At 43.4% G+C, this 16947-nt stretch overlaps 2 protein-coding genes and 1 long non-coding RNA gene across 9 annotated transcripts in view; 2 read left to right on the top strand and 1 right to left on the bottom strand.

The window, feature by feature from the left end:
* The window catches only part of CSTPP1 (centriolar satellite-associated tubulin polyglutamylase complex regulator 1), a 168088-nt gene extending 162176 nt beyond the window's left edge, over positions 1–5912 (bottom strand). For 2 of the 5 annotated variants that reach the window (XM_082747787.1, XM_082747782.1), the window contains exon 1: positions 5638–5912. In XM_082747787.1, coding sequence (XP_082603913.1) covers positions 5638–5897 — 260 coding nt within the window. In that variant the 5' untranslated portion in view covers positions 5898–5912. The remainder of the gene's footprint in view (positions 1–5637) is intronic. The other 3 variants (XM_082747783.1, XM_082747786.1, XM_082747784.1) reach the window with 3 other exon arrangements.
* Positions 5913–6332: 420 nt separating this feature from the next.
* LOC309873036 lies at positions 6333–13560 on the top strand. The gene is made up of 3 exons (XR_014316159.1): positions 6333–6543; positions 6873–6951; positions 13305–13560. It is a non-coding gene; the product is annotated as an uncharacterized lncRNA (long non-coding RNA).
* Positions 13561–16233: 2673 nt separating this feature from the next.
* The window catches only part of LRP4 (LDL receptor related protein 4), a 50903-nt gene continuing 50189 nt past the window's right edge, over positions 16234–16947 (top strand). For 2 of the 3 annotated variants that reach the window (XM_082747452.1, XM_082747453.1), the window contains exon 1: positions 16237–16528. In XM_082747452.1, coding sequence (XP_082603578.1) covers positions 16477–16528 — 52 coding nt within the window. In that variant the 5' untranslated portion in view covers positions 16237–16476. Of the gene's footprint in view, positions 16529–16947 lie in introns of all 3 variants that reach the window. The other variant, XR_014316110.1, reaches the window with a different exon arrangement.

The following is a 16947-nucleotide window of genomic DNA, read 5'->3' as shown; positions in this document are numbered from 1 at the left end:
GAACAAGGTGTTAGATTCAGAGCTGGAATTGAACGTTAATTACCCACCCCTCCCATCCCCACAGCAGGACATCTGAGGGACACATTTTGATGGCTGCCACAGATGCATTATATACTTTCTTAAAAAGTTCTCCCTCTCCTTCTGTGCTCTCTCTCAAATAAATAAATATCTTTAAGAAATGGGGAGGGGAAGGGAGCCTGGAGGGCTCGGTCATTAAGCTTTTGTTCGGCTCAGGTCAGGATCTGTCCAGGGTCCAGGTATCCATTGGCCCTGGCATCAGGCTCTCTGCTCAACAGGAGTCTGCTTCTCCCTCTCACTCTTCCTCTGTGTTCTCTCTCTCTCTTTCTCAAATAAACAAACAAAATCTTTTTAAAAATTAAAAAGTATAGTTATAAAATTAATATTCATTAAGCACCTACCCCAGGTGCTCTAAAAGATACCTAACTCATCTTTGTACTCTCCTTTCACAATGCAGACACAATGCAGCCGTCAAGCATTGCTCTAAAAGTTTACATGTAGAGTAAGTACTATTATTATCCACATTTTGCCCATAAGGAAACTAAAGCACAGAGAGGTTAAGTCACTTCTTTAAAATCACACAGCTACCCAAACTGCAGGGAGTACTGTCAATAAAACTCTCCCAAATGGTTTATTTTTGTAAGTTATGTTCCTCATTGCCTGCCACTGCGAGAGGAGTCCTGTGGCAAGAGGGGACTGAAATTTTACTATTCCCTGATCCATCCATCTTAGGATGCCCCCTCCTGGCAGAAATGTTAAATTAAGCCCTTGGACTCACTTGAACTTTCTCCTGGATCTATGCATAAGTCTATGCGATAGGGAGCCTCAATTTTGGAGTTGCTCAAGGTATTGACAGCATGGAGTTTTACAGTATGGACTCTGTGTCATTAGACTGCTGCATTAGAATTCTGCCTTCCTGATTACTAACTACTTTTTAAATATCTTTATGCTGCAGTTTCCTCATCTGTCAAATGGAGGTAACAGTTTAAATGGTTGGGGCATCTTGGTGGCTCAGAAGGTTTAGCATCTAACTCTTGGTTTTGGCTCTAGTCATGATCTTGGGGTCATGGAATTGAGCCCCGGCATCAGGCTTCCTGCTGAGCAGGAAGCCTGCTTCTCCCTCACTCACTCCCCCTTCTTGTGTTCCCTCTCTTGCTGTCTCTCTCTGTCAAATAAATAAATAAAAATCTTAAAAAAAAAAATGTTACCGTCATGTGCATTAATATATATAAAGCACTTAAAATGTTACCTGGTACATAGTAAGAGCTTAATTCTCTCTTTTTTTTTCTTAGTTCCTAAATAAGCCTTAATTGTTACTGTTAGCTGCTCACATTTGGGGTACCTGTACCCTAAAATTAGATTATTCACATTCGATTTAACATATCTTTCCGTATTAAGTGTGTCATTGTAAAAGGGAGGTATATAATGATAAGTAAAATACAATTCCTGTTCTCAGGAAAATTACTTGCAACTAATGAACTGTGTAAGAGCTCCATTTCTAACAAGGAAGCAAGGATCACTGCCCTTTGTGGGCAAATAAACATCCCGATTTGTCTATTTGTATCTTCTTGGTAGAGAGGGCAAACAGGCTATGGTTTTGAATCCTGGCGTTGCTACACATCATCACCTATGTGATTTCATACAAATTAATTAGCCTTTCTAAGCTTAATTTCCTTATTTGTAAAATGAGATTATATTAATAACTACCAAATGAGACTAACGATACCTACTTTGTGTAGCGGTTGTGAAGAACAAATCAGATAAGGCACAGCACTAAGCATATATAAAATGCTTAAAAATTACAGCTTAAAAAAACTATCCAATTTACTGTAATTCCTCAAAGAGTATAGCCTCCAAAGGAGAAAGACCATCTCTGATTTCCTAAAGTTACCTATTATGTCAACCTAATACCAAACTTAGTGAGAATAAGCAGTTTCCATGGAAACAGAAGAGGTAACTTGGAGCCAGAGTGAAAGCATACACCTCACCAAATTAGGTGGAGTCAAAAATAAACCTCACACCCTCGTGCTTATACTCAGGTCAGCACGTAGGTGGTGTGTTTTGCAAACCTGGGACCAGAACAGGCTGCCCTTCGGCTCTAGAGAGCTTTCCACACCCAACCAGATACACAAACACACCTCAGCCTCTGGCAGAAGCTTCCAATAAGTAGATTTCATAAGGCTGGAAATCTTTCAAGGGTTCAATACTTATTTCATCTCCTTACCAGACTCTCCTCTCCCTATTCAGCCCTCGGCATTGACACAATTTCTATCATTACATTCTGATGACTGCAGGCATGAACATCACTGAGTTGACTCTGTAATGATGATCTGAAGATCCTAAGCCATTTCAGAGTATGATTACAGGTTCCTAATCCACAAAGTCGGGGGGCGGGGTGATCCGTTTACCCAACTGACAAAAGATTGTTTTCTTTACTAATAGTCAAAAAGTCAAATATAAGGCCTGGCTAGCAGACAGAAAGGGAAATCTATAGATATTCATTGAATAGATATTCCCATAATTTCTACCATAATACTAAAAAGAGGTCTTCTGACACACATACCAAGGGGGTACTTAGCTTTGGCTTTTCTGTTTCTGTTCCTGCAGTTTTCTTTCCTCTATGTATATTTTCTTCTCTAGGCCTATACATGCAAGTGACTTTGTAATTTATAAAAGAAAAAAAAGTAAAGATAAGATAATCCTCTGAGGTGTTTAAATTTTGAAAACCAGGAAATCTTTTCTTAAATTAATCTATAAAGAGTGGTTTTCAATGGTCCTTAGATTGAGGGTGAATACTTCAAAACAGCATCCCTGTAAAAGCGACCAAACTTAATGGATAGGGGTTGTTCTCAGCTAAATGCATTTCAGCAGAGTTGTATGAGTTGATGAACCATGAGGAAACCAGTGAGTAGTATGACCCTGTTTAGGGCAGCATGACTGTCCAGATGCCGAATGGGACAAGGGGTTAAGAGACTTAAATGTGCAACAGAGCCTGAAGAAGCACTTGCCCAGGGCTCAGATGTTAGATGTATAGGTGGACATTGAAGCTTTTTGAATCAACTTGAGACTCCGATTTTCTTTGTAGATTCATTATCAGCCTTGCCACTGAATTAGTCTTCCTTAAAAAGCCACTACGGAGGGACCACCAACTTCTATTTACCAAAGCAGTAGTGTATTAAACATGCCAAGATTCTGAGGTATATTACTTAAACAAAAAACACCCAAGAGACTGAACAATGGACTAGAATTTTCAAATATATTATAGATTCACTGAGTAATGGAGTAAATAAAATCTTTTGCAAAGGTTGTTTGCTAGACATTGCTATTATTCATCTGATATGAAGTTATCTGTGATATAACTATGCCCTTTTGACTAATTAATGCATGTAGTCAATTAATCTCTCTCTACATATACATATAAGCACATATATATACCCACATACATGTATATGCATATATGTGTGTATATATATATATCCACATATAGATCTCCACATATGTGTGTATGTGTGTGTGTGGGGGGGTGTGTATATATACATATGCATATATATATCTCTTACCACATATATAGCTTTATTACCACATATATATATCTCTTTCCATATATATAGATTTAGAAAACCAAACAGCCCTTAAACTTGGTAAAAAGATGCTCAGTTGCATAAAAGAAATGTACTTTAAATCTAGCATGGGACTAATTGCCACTTAATAGGTTGAAATCACTCAAAAATTTGATGTATTTTGTTGAAAAGACTGTGGGGAGACAGACATTCTTACATTGCTAGTGGCAATGTAAAATGGTACAACCTCTATGGAGGGCAATTTGGTAATATCCAAAAATATTTAAAAATGCATATTCCCCTGACCTACCAATTCTACTTTCTCAAATTTGTCTCTACAGATATACTAGTAAAGGAACAAAATTGCACGTTACTCAGTGGGGTATTTTTAGTGATAGCAAAAGGCTAAAAATAACCTGTCTACCAATAGAGAATTGGTTAAATTATTTAAATACTATGTAGCTAAGAAAATTTTTTTTTAAAGAAGGAAGCTTTCTAAGGCTGACATCTCACTAAAATCTATTAAATGAGGAAAGTGTGCACTATACTCTCCCTTATGTACATAATAAACGAATCTGGAAGGATACACAGGAAACCAGTAATAATGGTTACTGCTGTAGTGCTAAGGGTGGAGAAAAACTGGCAGATGAGGGAAGGGTGGGGGAGAAGACTTCACCACAAACTTCTTCATATTTTTAATCCAATTTCCATAGTACCAATTAAAAATTTTAAATTATAACTGTTTATCATTTTTAAAAATGTTATAGTACATCCAAACTATTAAATATTATTCAGTGATAAAAAGAAATGGGCTATCAAGTCAGGAAAAGACATGGAGGGCCTGAAATGCATACTGTTAAGTAAACAAGCCAGTCTGAAAAGGTTACATCCTGTATGACTCCAACTGTATGACATTCTGGAAAAGTAAAACTTCACAGTCAGTCAAAAGGATCAGTGGACACCAAGGGTTAGGGGGCAGGAGGAAGGATGAATGGGTAGAGGGCAGAGGATTTTTAGGGCAGTAAAGCTACTCCACATGATACTATAATGGCAGGTACATGACCTGGAGAATTCAAAACCCGTAGAACTGTACAACACAAAGAGTGATCCCTAATGTAAAACATGGACTTCGTTAATAACAATATATTAATATTGATTCATCAGTTGTAAGAAATGTACTACCTTAATGGCAGGTGTTAATCATAGGGGAAATTGAGTGAGCGGTAGAGAATAGATGGGAACAGCTCTATGATAGCTGCTCAATTTTATGTAAACTTAAAATTCCTCTAAAAAAAATAAAGTCTGTGATTGTTTTTAAATGTATGTGCATAGTTGTATGTATACACACACACACACACATACATCCTCTTTTCACCCGGCAAAGGCCTTACACATCGAAGGTGCTCAATAAAGTACTACAGCTACTGCCTCAGTGATCAAGAGCTCAAGCTCTGGAATGAGCAGATTAGCTCCTGATTCCAGCTCTACCATTTTCTAGCTGTGTGGCCTTATTTACCCAAGTCACCTCTTTAGCCTCAGTTTCTCCATCTGCAAAATGGACAAAAAACACAGTAGTTCCTCCTGGGGCTGTTGTGACGATCAATTTTAAAAGTGCACACAAAATGCTTGGCATTGTGCCTAACGCCAAAGAAATGCTCAAACATGTTAGTGGCCGCTGTAAGGGGGAAATGATGGTTCACAGAATGACTGAGTTGGCACTTCGGGTTCCAAGGTTACTCCACCACCAGCAGCATGATCTATAATATTCCAAAAGGGCCCCCAAACTCTCAGCTCCAACCTGTCCCACTTGGAACACAATCCACATTGCCTGAGCCCGTACACCTCACATGCCCTTTGACCCCCAAAGCTGTTTTCCCCCTGGCTCGGCCTTGCACTTCCAGGCCCCGGAATGCCCGCCTCCCCCCTACCCCGCCTTTCCCGGCCCCTCCCTATTCCACCCCGACCCCCGTTCCCACTCAGCCCCCTCCCCTCCTCCTCCCCAGACCCGGGCCTAATCGTCGGCTCTTCTTTCCTTCTGCGAAGCTGAAGGAACTCCTACCCAGATACTCGTAGTCCGGTAGGGCTAGGCGCTCGGGACTCAGCATCCTTGGACCAGGGTAGCTTCCAAGCTCCAGCACTCCGGCTTCCGGAACCCAGGTCGCCGGCTCTCTTCCGTTGCCACGGCAACCACGCGGCGGGAGGAGGCGGGAGGTGGAGGGGAGTGTCACGCAAACAGTCTCCGTATCGCAACCCCAAGCTGGCCACACCGGTTCCGGCAGCCGTCGCTTCGCGGCGGTGGAGGCTTCTGAGGACTGCCATTCTTGAGGAGTTGGTTTTAGAAGAATTTGAGGTGGAGCATTCTTTGGAATCTCTCACATTTCCCGGTGTCGAAAAAGGACTGCGAGCCCTCCGCGGGCGCAATTTCTGAATTTCATAACTACGATTCCTACTTTGTACAGCTGTTCCCCTAACTCACAATAATAGCTCCCACCCCTAAATTCCCATAAACATTTAATGTCCCATGACCTATTTTTATCTCTTTATTATTTACTGTCCGAAATTGCTACCAAGGGCTTTTGGCACACACAGGCGTGTGTTTTGGCTGCTCTGTGAGGTCAGGGATGTGTCCTTTCTATGTCCAGGCTGGACACGCAGAAAGTGGTTATTAAATCCTCTACGAGTTCACTGACATTTCCTCTCAAATTCCTCTTTATCTTTAGTCCCTCCTTCTACCCCTATCCCTTACTATTTGATATCCTTCCCAAGTGTCTTTCTTTTTTCCCAACAAGACACTTCACTTCTTGAAGGGATGGGGAACACAAGCGAATGCACATTGGATTTTTTTTTTTTTTTCTTCATATGCCTCATTGTTCACTTCTCTTTTAAGAAGGCAGGGTGTGAATTGGTTTTTAACGTCCCGGATCTCCAGATTATTCTTTTTGTTTCTCCTCACTCCCCACAACAGGTTAGTGATCTGTAGTTCCTGTTACAGGTGAAACCTACTGGAAAAGGCCACTCTATCCTCGCTTGTTAAGTTAGTTCCCACAAAGTGAGAGCAAGAAAGAAGGAGGAAAAACAGGAAGGAAAAAAAGAAAGAAATGAAGGAAAGAAGAAAAGGAAAATCATGCTATCAGAGGAAGGACTGTGAAACCAGCGGACCACCTACACTGGGAAGAAAGGGAAAGAGGAGCTTCTTTGCTTTGTGTCCATGGTCTATTCTTAGTCTTCTTCGGCAGGAGCTTCAAACCTCCTAATTCTCCCTTTGCCTTAAAATTGTATATGTCTTATTTCTAGGCTCCCATGAGTCACTCTGAGTTTGGATGTGGTAAGGATAAAGGGACAGAGCCAAACTAGAAGCAGCATTTATCTCGAGGTAATGAATTTACTAATTTGGTATTTAATGTCAAGTCCTGCAAATTTGATTAAAATATTTGCTTTCTCCCCCCCTTTTCTTCCTCCACTCTTGCCTCCTGCGCCGTCCCATTGCTGGCCTTGCCCCCGCCCCAGTGCCGCTTGAGGGTGTGGAAGTTTCATAACTTTCACACCCGTGGCTTATTACTATATTATTAATAAAATAATGGGTTAGTAATTATTAAGGACTACAATTTCATTTTATTTCCAAGCAACCTGAAGCTATTTGCAGATCATTTTATTTGTCCTCATAAAAACTTTCTAAGGCACTTCCTTTTTTTAAGCAGGGAAACTGAGGAACAGGTCAGGAAAATGACTTGTCTAGCATCATCCAGCCAACTGGTGGGAGAGCTAGAACTGGATCTCAACTATCCCAGCCTCCAGGCTAGTGGTCTAACCACTAAACCACACAGCCTCTTTTTTTAGGGTTTGTTGGCTTGGTTTTTATTTATTTATTTTTACTTTTGCTCTGCCCTGACAGTAACTAGAAGCTCCCAGATAAAAGAAGAGAATTTCAAGTCCAGGCTGAACATTTGACATCCTCTTATTTGTGGGGCATTATCCTGGGACTTGGAGGGTGCTGCTGCTGGGATCTGTGTGGTGGAGCTGGGAACCAGCCCCAAGAATATAGCTTTGTTTGGGCATTAACCCATTTGCGGTTATAATAATGATAAGTTTCAGCACCAGTGGCGCCCGACTGTTAATGACTCAAAGAAAGCTAAATAAGAACAAGATGTCATCTCTGGAGCAATTTGTAGCTTTTTCCTACAGCTCCATCCCTTCCATAAAAATCCTAAGGACCCATATATTTAAAGTCAGTCTTCCACTCTTAATGTCTTCAACAGTCTATTGAGGAAGAAAAGGGTAGGAGGTTGCTAGACTAAGGCTTCAAGAAAATTTGAGGTTGCACAGAAATAACAGGTAGCCTTACTGGGGTTAGAATTACAGACTGCTTGCATTTTTCTTCTTTATACTTTTACATATTCTCAAAATTTTCTATAATAAGCATGTATTAAAACTTGAAAACAAACAATAAATGACATGAAAGTCTTTATTTTTTTAAGATTTTTTTTTGTTTATTTATTCATTTGAGAGAGATACAGAGACAGAGAGAGCACAAGTAGTGGGAGAGGCAGAGGGAGAGGGAAAAACAGACTCTCCGCTGAGCTGGGAGCCTGAAGTGGGGCTCAATCCCAGGACCTGGAGATCATGACCCAAGCCAAAGGCTGATGCTCAACCACCTGAGCCATCCAGGTGCCCCTTGAGAGTCTTTTAAAAATATGTATTTTTAAGTAGGCTCCATGGGCCCAGCCAGTATAGATCCCAACACAGGGTTTAAACTTACAATCCTGTGCTCAAGACCTGAGCTGAGATCAAGAGTTGGATGCTGTGGTGCCCGGGTGGCTCAGTTGGCTAAGCAGCTTCCTGCAGCTGAGGTCATGGCCCCAGGGTCCTGGGATAGAGTCCTATGTCTGGCTCGCTGCTCAGCGGGGAACCTGCTTCTCCTTCTCCCCTCCTTGTGCGCTCTCTCTCTCTCTCTCTCTCTGGCAAATGAAGAAGTAAAATCTTAAAAGAAAAAAAAGAGAGAGAGAGTTGGATGCTTAACTGAGCATAAAATATTTTTAAAGCAGAAGTGATGACCTTCCAGATAGTATTTGTTTTTCCCAAGAAGGAACAGCTACTTTTAGATTTCTCTTCTGCCACATGTATCAGAATACATGATAACAGATTTTCACCACACCTCAGTGGCAGAGGAAACCTCTTTAGTGAAACATACACAACATGGGTCTTAAGAAGAGGGAAATAGGGGCGCCTAGGTGGCTCAGTGGGTTAAAGCCTCTACCTTTGGCTCAGGTCATGATCCCAGGACCCTGGGATCAAGCCCCGAATTGGGCTTTCTGCTCAGCAGGGAGCCTGCTTCCCTTCCTCTCTCTCTGCCTGCCTCTCTGCCTAGTTGTGATCTCTGTCAGTCAAATAAGCAAATAAAATCTTAAAAAAAAAAAAAAAAGAGTAGAAATACACGAGCGATGTTAGAGACAGGTGTTATTGTGACCCCCTTGAATGTTAAGGAAAGAAAAAAAAATGTCAGCTTTCAATTTAGATAGGTTTTCAGATTCTCAAATTACTATAACATATTTCTGAAAATGTTATCTAAACAAATAATCATCCAGGTAAACAACTAAGTCAGAAGGCAACGCCACAATCCTGAATATAAACAAGTGATATAAAATTGGTCAAAGCATAGTGAAGGCGTGACATGTGAAAGTCATTACTACAACACAAGGAACAGAAACATCAAGCTCAAAGCAATCAGAAAAACACCCACAAGAGAGGATATGTGGAGACAGCAGTTTATCAGATTATAATTCCTAATTATAAGGAGAAAGTTAATAGACATTTCTAGCTTTGTAGAGGACCTATGAAGAGATTGTTAGGGAAGAAATTTCTCCCTGGAATTGAAAACTCCAGAAAAGCAAACATAAAGATACTAAATAGTTTTAAACTTCAAGGAAACAATAAGGAAAGAAAAAAATGCAGGCTGAATTATTGCTACAAAATAGGTTCAAGAAACTAGGACAAGCTTTTATCGACTCATCAAGCAGAAAAGATGCTAAGGGCAAAGTAGCTACTAAGAAATGCAGGTCATGAAATTCATGCTGAGCTCCTGGGCTCTTCTTAAAAGACTTATCTTCCATGAAAGCAAAGTAGAAACTAAGTGTGATGCCAGTGTATGGGATTAACATGTTTAAAGTAAAAAATGCTATTTACAGACAAGACATTTTGAACTGCTACAAGCCAACAATCCAGAGATCTGGGAGAATTTGCAAAGAAAAAAGAAAATGTTCACAAACTCTTAGACAGTTAAAAATAACTAAAGCATTACAATAAAGTGGTTAGGAGGACATGGCTTAAATTGAACCAGAGCTCAAAGGTGATTATAGACTTGTACCTTCTTGTTATACTATATTTTCCAATGCTGTAGAAAGAGTTGGGAATTATAGTTTCATATAGTTTGAAAGGGAAAAAGATTTTCTGATTCTTCTTGGTAGCCCACAAAAATTAGCTCTGCCTTCCTCAGTCTTCAAGTATGCACCTTGATAAACATTTATGTCATTAAAAAAATTCTTTGAACTCTCCTACCAGCTTGTGAGTTCCTTGAAGGCAGAGACAGTGTTCATTCATCTTTAAATTTCTAGTGTCTAATAGAATAAAGGCCCGTGAAACAGAATTTTTTCCCCTCTAGATTAAAAGCCTAGAAAATGACGGCCATCCAATCCATGGGATTTATGGTTGCCTCATAGGAACCAATTCATGAAATAAATTCATTAAACAAAAAGGCCAGCAAAATGCAAGACTTCATTGAGAAGAGCATTAAAAATTGGGACGCCTGGGTGGCTCAGTTGGTTAAGCAGCTGCCTTCGGCTCAGGTCATGATCCCAGTGTCCTGGGATCGAGTCCCACATTGGGCTCCTTGCTCAGCGGGGAGCCTGCTTCTCCCTCTGCCTCTGCCTGCTATTCTGTCTGCCTGTGCTCTCTCTCTCTGATAAATAAATAAAATCTTTAAAAAAAAAAAAAGAGCATTAAAAATCAAATAGAGGGGGTGCCTGTTTGGCTCAGTTGAATGAACATGCAATTCTTGATCTTGGGGTCATGAGTTTGAGCCCCATGTTGGGTGGAGATTGCTTAAATGAATAAACTTAAAAAAAAAAAAAAAAAACAGGGACACCTGGGTGGCTCAGTTGGTTGAGCAGCTGCCTTCGGCTCAGGTCATGATCCCAGCGTCCTGGGATCGAGTCCCACATCAGGCTCCTTGCTCCGCAGGGAGCCTGCTTCTCCCTCTGACTCTGCCTTCCACTCTTCCACTCTGTCTGCCTGTGCTCGCTCTCGCTCGCTCTCTCTCTGACAAATAAATAAATAAAATCTTAAAAAAAAAAAAAAAAACACAAACAGAAAGCATTGGCATATCCTTCCTAGATCTAAATACTGTGTGTGAAAGATCACCATATATTAAGAAATGCCCAGGAAAAAAAAAGCAACTAGCTCAAGAAAAGGCATACAGATTATGCTGCAACAGATTAGTTCAGGAGGATGAGAGGAAATATACTAGGAATCATTAAATAAACTTGGGATATGATTTGGAACTTCCCAAACTTTAGAATCTTAGGACTAAAAGCTTCAGTCTCTATGTCTATTCTTTTCCTTCAAGCCATCCCTAGATTGTTACAAGAGTATATTGTCCTAAAACTCAAATCTGACCTCATTACTAACTTCCTTTAAAAGCATTTCTGACTCACCATTACTAGGATGAAGCAAAATTCCTAAACAGGCAGACAATGCACATCCTTTCACAATCTGATACCAACCTACCTTTCTAGCCACCTTGCCATTCACTCTTCCCTACGTACTTAATACTCCAGCCATACTTTCCTACTCATTATTCCCAAACACACTGAACTCTTTCCCACCACCTTGCTTTGGTATAACTTCTTTCTGCCTAGAATGTACCTCTCCCACATTTTCTGCCTAGTAAACTCTTACACATCCTATAAAACCTAAGCTAAATGCCCTGACCCTGGGAAATCTTATCTAACTTCCTAAATAAAATAGGATAAAGGCCGTGAGGGAGAACAGGTAACTTTACGCTGATAAGATGACGTTTTGCTGAGGCTGGGATGCTGAGCTGAAACTAGCCTTGGAAGGGTCTGGGGAAACAGTATTTTAAGTTAAAAAAAAGACAGCTCATGCGAAAATTGGAAGAAATGCTAGCATGTTGCAGAGCTGAAAGAAAGCCAGTATGGCCAGAGCAGAATGAATAAGGGGAGAAGTGGTCAAAGTAGCAGGCAGATTCCAGGTCATGAAGGATCTTGAAGTCCACATGAGAAGCATGGATATTATTCCAAGTGCAATAGGAAACCATCAGAAGGTTTTAAACCCAATAAAGACACGACCCGATTTATGTTTCTTAACAAATCACTCTGGTTGCTGTACGTGTAGAGAATGAATTACAAAAGGGCAAGTGTGAAAACAAAGAGACCACTTGCAGGCTCCTGGGTGGCTCAGTTGGTTAAGCGACTGCCTTTGGCTCAGGTCATGATCCTGGATCCTGGGATTGAGTCCCGCATCAAGCTCCCAGCTCCATGGGGAGTCCGCTTCTCCCTGCTGCCATTTTCTGACCTTCTCCCCTCTCATGCTCTCTCTCACTCTTTCTCTCTCTCTCAAATAAATAAATAAAATCTTCAAAAAAAAAAAAAAAGAGAGAGAGAGAGAGACAAAGAGAGGCCACTTGCATAGTTGCTTGAGTCATGTTTGTTATTAAATGTGTTTATTCACTGCTCCATTTGTATATCCACCATTCTAAATTTATCTTTGCTGCTGAAATAAACAAGATATATTGAGATATTTGCTGCAAAGACTCTACTTATATATGCCAGATGTGTGACTATCAAGCTTTCAGGAGATAAAAATATGTGTAGAAAATCTTGCTTTCCAGGGTGTGCCCCAAGTTAGGCCAGAGAACTGAATCAGCCATTATACCCCAGCCCCTGAAGTAAGAACCACTGCTGTACTGGAACAAGAAAAGCATTGGCACTGGAAATGGTGGTGTGAAGCGTTTGTGATTAAAGAAAATGCCAATCAGACTCTTTCCTTATACTTGCATTTTTCCCCCCCACTCCCCAGTAGTAGCCCCCTGGACTTAGATAACAGCATCCACTGCTAAAAGTTAATGATACTTTCCCATAAGTCCTCTGGACTCTTTCCTGGATCAGGGCCTTTGCAAATACTGTTCCTTCTGCCTTCTGCCCCCACTCCCAGCCTGTGACTCTTGCTCGGCTTAGGTGTCAGTGCCTCAGACGGGCCTTCCTTGAGTCCCCAAATCTAAATCAAGTTTCTCCTTTCATAGATCTCAGTAATTTTCCTTGAATGTCCCTATCATTTATCACTTTAAATTCATTCGTGGGATCATTCTTTCAATGTCTCTGCATACCTGGGTCTCCTTCCAACCCCAACGGTCAGACTGTAAGTTCCAAGAACCCAATATATCTGTTTACAACTGCCTCTACCTTGCCTGGAACATAATATGTCCTTGATAAATACTTCCCAAGTGAACAAATACTGGAAATAGGCTTCCCTACGCAGAAGTGGCAGGTGTAGGACTTCTTTAGCTCCTTTAGCTGTGCTTTTTCTTGTTTTTCCTTCTACAGCTTTAAGAACTCTTTCCCTCCACTCATGCTGTGTTAACAAGAAGGTGATTCTGGAGAGTCGATGCAGCAATTCTTTGCAGACTCACATTAACCTTTTTTTTTTTTTTTTAAGATTTATTGATTTCGGTGAGACAGAGAGAGCACAAGTGGGAGGGGCAGTGGAAGAGGAAGAGGAAATCTCAAGCAGACTTTGTACTGAGCTTGGAGCCTGACATGGGGCTCCATCTCACAACCCTGAGGTCACGACCTGAACCAAAATCGAGAATCAGACACTCAACTGTCTGAGCCACCCAGGCTCCCCTCATGTTCTTAATCTTTTAAAGCAGGATCTCCCAACCTCAGCACTATTAAAATGTAGGGATGGATAATTCTTGGTTATATCATTCTTTGTGGGGAGGATGTCCTGCTCATGGGAGGTTGTTTCCCAGCATCACTGGAGTCTACCCGTTCATGGCCAATAGCACCCACTCCCAAAACTGTCTCCTAGGATTGCCCCATGTCTGCAAAATCACTCCTGACTGAGAACCACTGTTTTAAAGTGTAAAACTTCAGACCTTTTACTCTTTCAGATGAATTATATCTAGAAATTCAGATTGCTGAATGATGCCTAGGTTATAAGAGAATTATTCCAATCCAGCTGGATCAAAATCGTGCCCATTTCTATCTGGTTTCTGTAGCACTCCCTGTGTTTCCTTTGAAAAGGCCATTAGTGATGGTCTAATTCAGGGCAATATTCTGATCTTGGAAACTCAGGTCCCTGGTCTGTCCTAGAAGGATGAAGGAAGGGGGTGTTGTTTCTGAGGAAACTAATGCCCCTGGGACCCCTTTGGAATTGGCAAATTTTCTAGGGGCATGTCCCAAAGGACAATAAAAGGGAGACAAACAGCCCATTCTGGCATGCTTTTCAGGATCTCTCACTCCAAACAAGAAAGTCTGAGAGGCCTGGTAAAAATAAATATGGCTTAGCACTCCTGGCATAAGAGCAGTTTCTGACAGCCAAGACTTAACTCACCCTAGGGGGTGACCCAGGCAGGGACTATGCACGAAGTTCGTTTCTACCCATTGATATTCTCAATGACTCACAGCAGCCAGGGATGGCTCTGTGCACCAGAACCGCACTGAACCACGAAGGAGGAGGCCTTGGGATGCACACACAAAATGCAGTCTCTTGAGCCTGAGTCAGACAGGGACAGCCAGCTTCCCCCTTCCTCCTCAATCCCAGAAAAACAACATAAATCATGCCTTCTGGAAGGAAACCTATCCTTCGCATACAGATGTTTATAAATTCTTAATCCCCTGACATTGAAAGTATGGTGACTGCCTGTCCTGGATTTTTTGGGACAAATGTATTCATTATACCACATGTCCTTAGTTTTCGTGTGGAAAAAAATGTGGTCTCCAGAATTGTAAGATCTTTCTCAACAGGTCAAAAAGCATACACAGCATATATTGAAACCCTGAGACCAGCCAAGGCCACATCACAAACATTGTGGGGGGTGAGGGAAATGGGTGTTAGAATCAGCTTCTACTCTTCACTTCTTTCTCCCTGGATTTTAGGCTAATGTGACCTAGGTCATCAAGGTCGACTCTTTCCTAGCAGTGGGATCCTGTAAAACTGACCTGACTCGACTGCCGCCTTCAGTCAGCAAGAAGAACTACACACAGAGAAAATGCCTCAGCCTTAGTTACCGTGGTGATGCTGGTTCAACCACATTTCACCTGTGTAAAAATTTCAGGCAGAACAGTATAAAGAAGTACCAGCTAAAGGAGTTAACACTTCACTTCACTTGTTTTTGCTGCTGTTGCTAAGTTCACGTTAGCTTTGGTCAAAGATGATGATTTGAAGGGAAAACCTTTGCAACACTGAAAACAAGCAAGGATGAAATGCCCACCTAGCCATTGGAGAAATCTCCTAATATCCACTTTGCATGATATCACATTGCTTTCCCTTGGGCTGACATGGAGCATTTGGGTCTTCTGGACTCTAATTACTTGCAAGAGGAACATGGTTTAAGGAGACTGCGGAAGACCCAAAGCTGGGGAATGTTGGCATACCAGCTTGGAGGGAAAACTGATAAGAAGATGCTAAGGAAGCTGAGGGCTTGGACAAAAGTAACAAGACACGATTCAACAACAACAACAAAAATTAATTCATATTATTAATACACTCTGGAGAAAGCACAGGCCATGAAGCGAAGACAAGAGAGGAGTTTAAAAATTTCTGCGGTAAGGGACAAGTTAAATGCTGTAAGGCCCTACAGACGCAAGCCCGGAGGAGGCTCCGGTCTCTGGGAAAGTGCAAGTACAAGGAAAGACTTACTTCCTTACCCCCTTCCTTCCTTGCCAGGATCAGAAAGTCAAAGAAGGGGGAAGAGGCTAACAACGCTGATTTACAAAGACAGCGAGGAGGAACTATGTCTGGGTCAATTCTGGACGTCTGAGCTGGGGCGACAGGACCCAGACAACCACCTCAGGAAATGAGTAAATGAAAAGGGGAGGTCGTGGAATTATTTAGCCCTAGAACAACGCTGCCTAGACCGGAGTGGGGGTGGAGCAAGACGAAAATCTCAGAAAAGGAATTTTGACAGTGAGAATGCTAGTTAAGATACAGCCCTCCAGGCCCCCTGATGTCCCTTGTTTGATGTTAATAAAGACCTAGGAGGATTATGCATTAGCAAGCCTTGCGTATTCTGAGACATCAATAAAGTCTGGACTTGGGGCTGGTAGGGGGGCCGGGGTCACGTCCAGGCGACTTGGGTCAGCCTGGGTGCTCCTCTCTGGCACAGAGTAGAGTGAGAGGGATCGAGAGTTGCCGCTGGGATAATGTTTTAAGTCAGGGACATTTGAGCAGTAGTAGTGGGGACACAGAGGGGGGCTCTCTCGAGGACGAGGAATGTGGGGGCGGCCTGAAGAGGAGCCCGGCCAGCGCAGGAGGCGCTGGCGGGTGGGGGCCGGGGACCGGGGGGCGGGGGCCGAGGGCGGGAAGGGGCCGGCCCGGCGCTGGGGGCGGGACCAGGCGCGGTGGCGGTGGCGGGGGCTGCGGCGCGGGGGGCGGGGCGGCCTGGCCCGGGACACCCCCTCCCGGTCCCCTGGCGGGGCGGCTTCGGCTCCGGCAGCACTGGAGGCAGCAGCGGCCGGAGGGCGACTTGCGGGGCGCGCCCGCCCGCCGCGGACCGGGACGCTTCCCCCTCCGGGACCCTTTGCCGACTCCCTCCGCCGCGCTGTCCCGCGGGAGCCGGCGGGACCCCCGGCCGACAGGGAGCGCCGGCGGCGGCCGCGGCACCATGAGGCGGCCGTGGGGCGCGCTGCTGCTTGGCGCCCTGCTCTGCGCACACGGTAAGCGGCGCCGCCTTGCCCGCGCCTCCTGGCCCGCCGGGAAAGTTTTGTCCGTGGGTCCGGCCGCTGCAGGACTCACCTCCCGCAAACCGGGCGGCGCGGGCTGGGGCCTCAGACCTGGCGCCCTCTCTCCAAGCAGCAGCCCTGAGCGTGCGTGCGGGGGAGAGGAGCAGGAGCTCCCCCAGCTCTTCCAGCCCGAGAGCGGCGGCCGTGGAGCCCCTCCGCGGCTCGGATCTGGGCCGGGCTCCGGGAAGATCCGAGGCTCCCGCTCGCCTTCCCTCGCTGCTCTTTGAAGAACTAGGGGCTGCTTCCCTTTCAGGTTAAGACAGGATCTCTGCGTCCTTGGTGCGAATGAATGTGTGCGAAGGGAGGCGGGCAAGGTTGATCGCTAAACCATAAATTGTAAAAAGCCCTCTTTG

The sequence above is a fragment of the Mustela nivalis genome (assembly GCF_964662115.1).
Source record: "Mustela nivalis genome assembly, chromosome: 9".
NCBI lineage: Eukaryota > Metazoa > Chordata > Mammalia > Carnivora > Mustelidae > Mustela > Mustela nivalis.
This window is presented reverse-complemented; position numbering and strand designations above follow the sequence as displayed.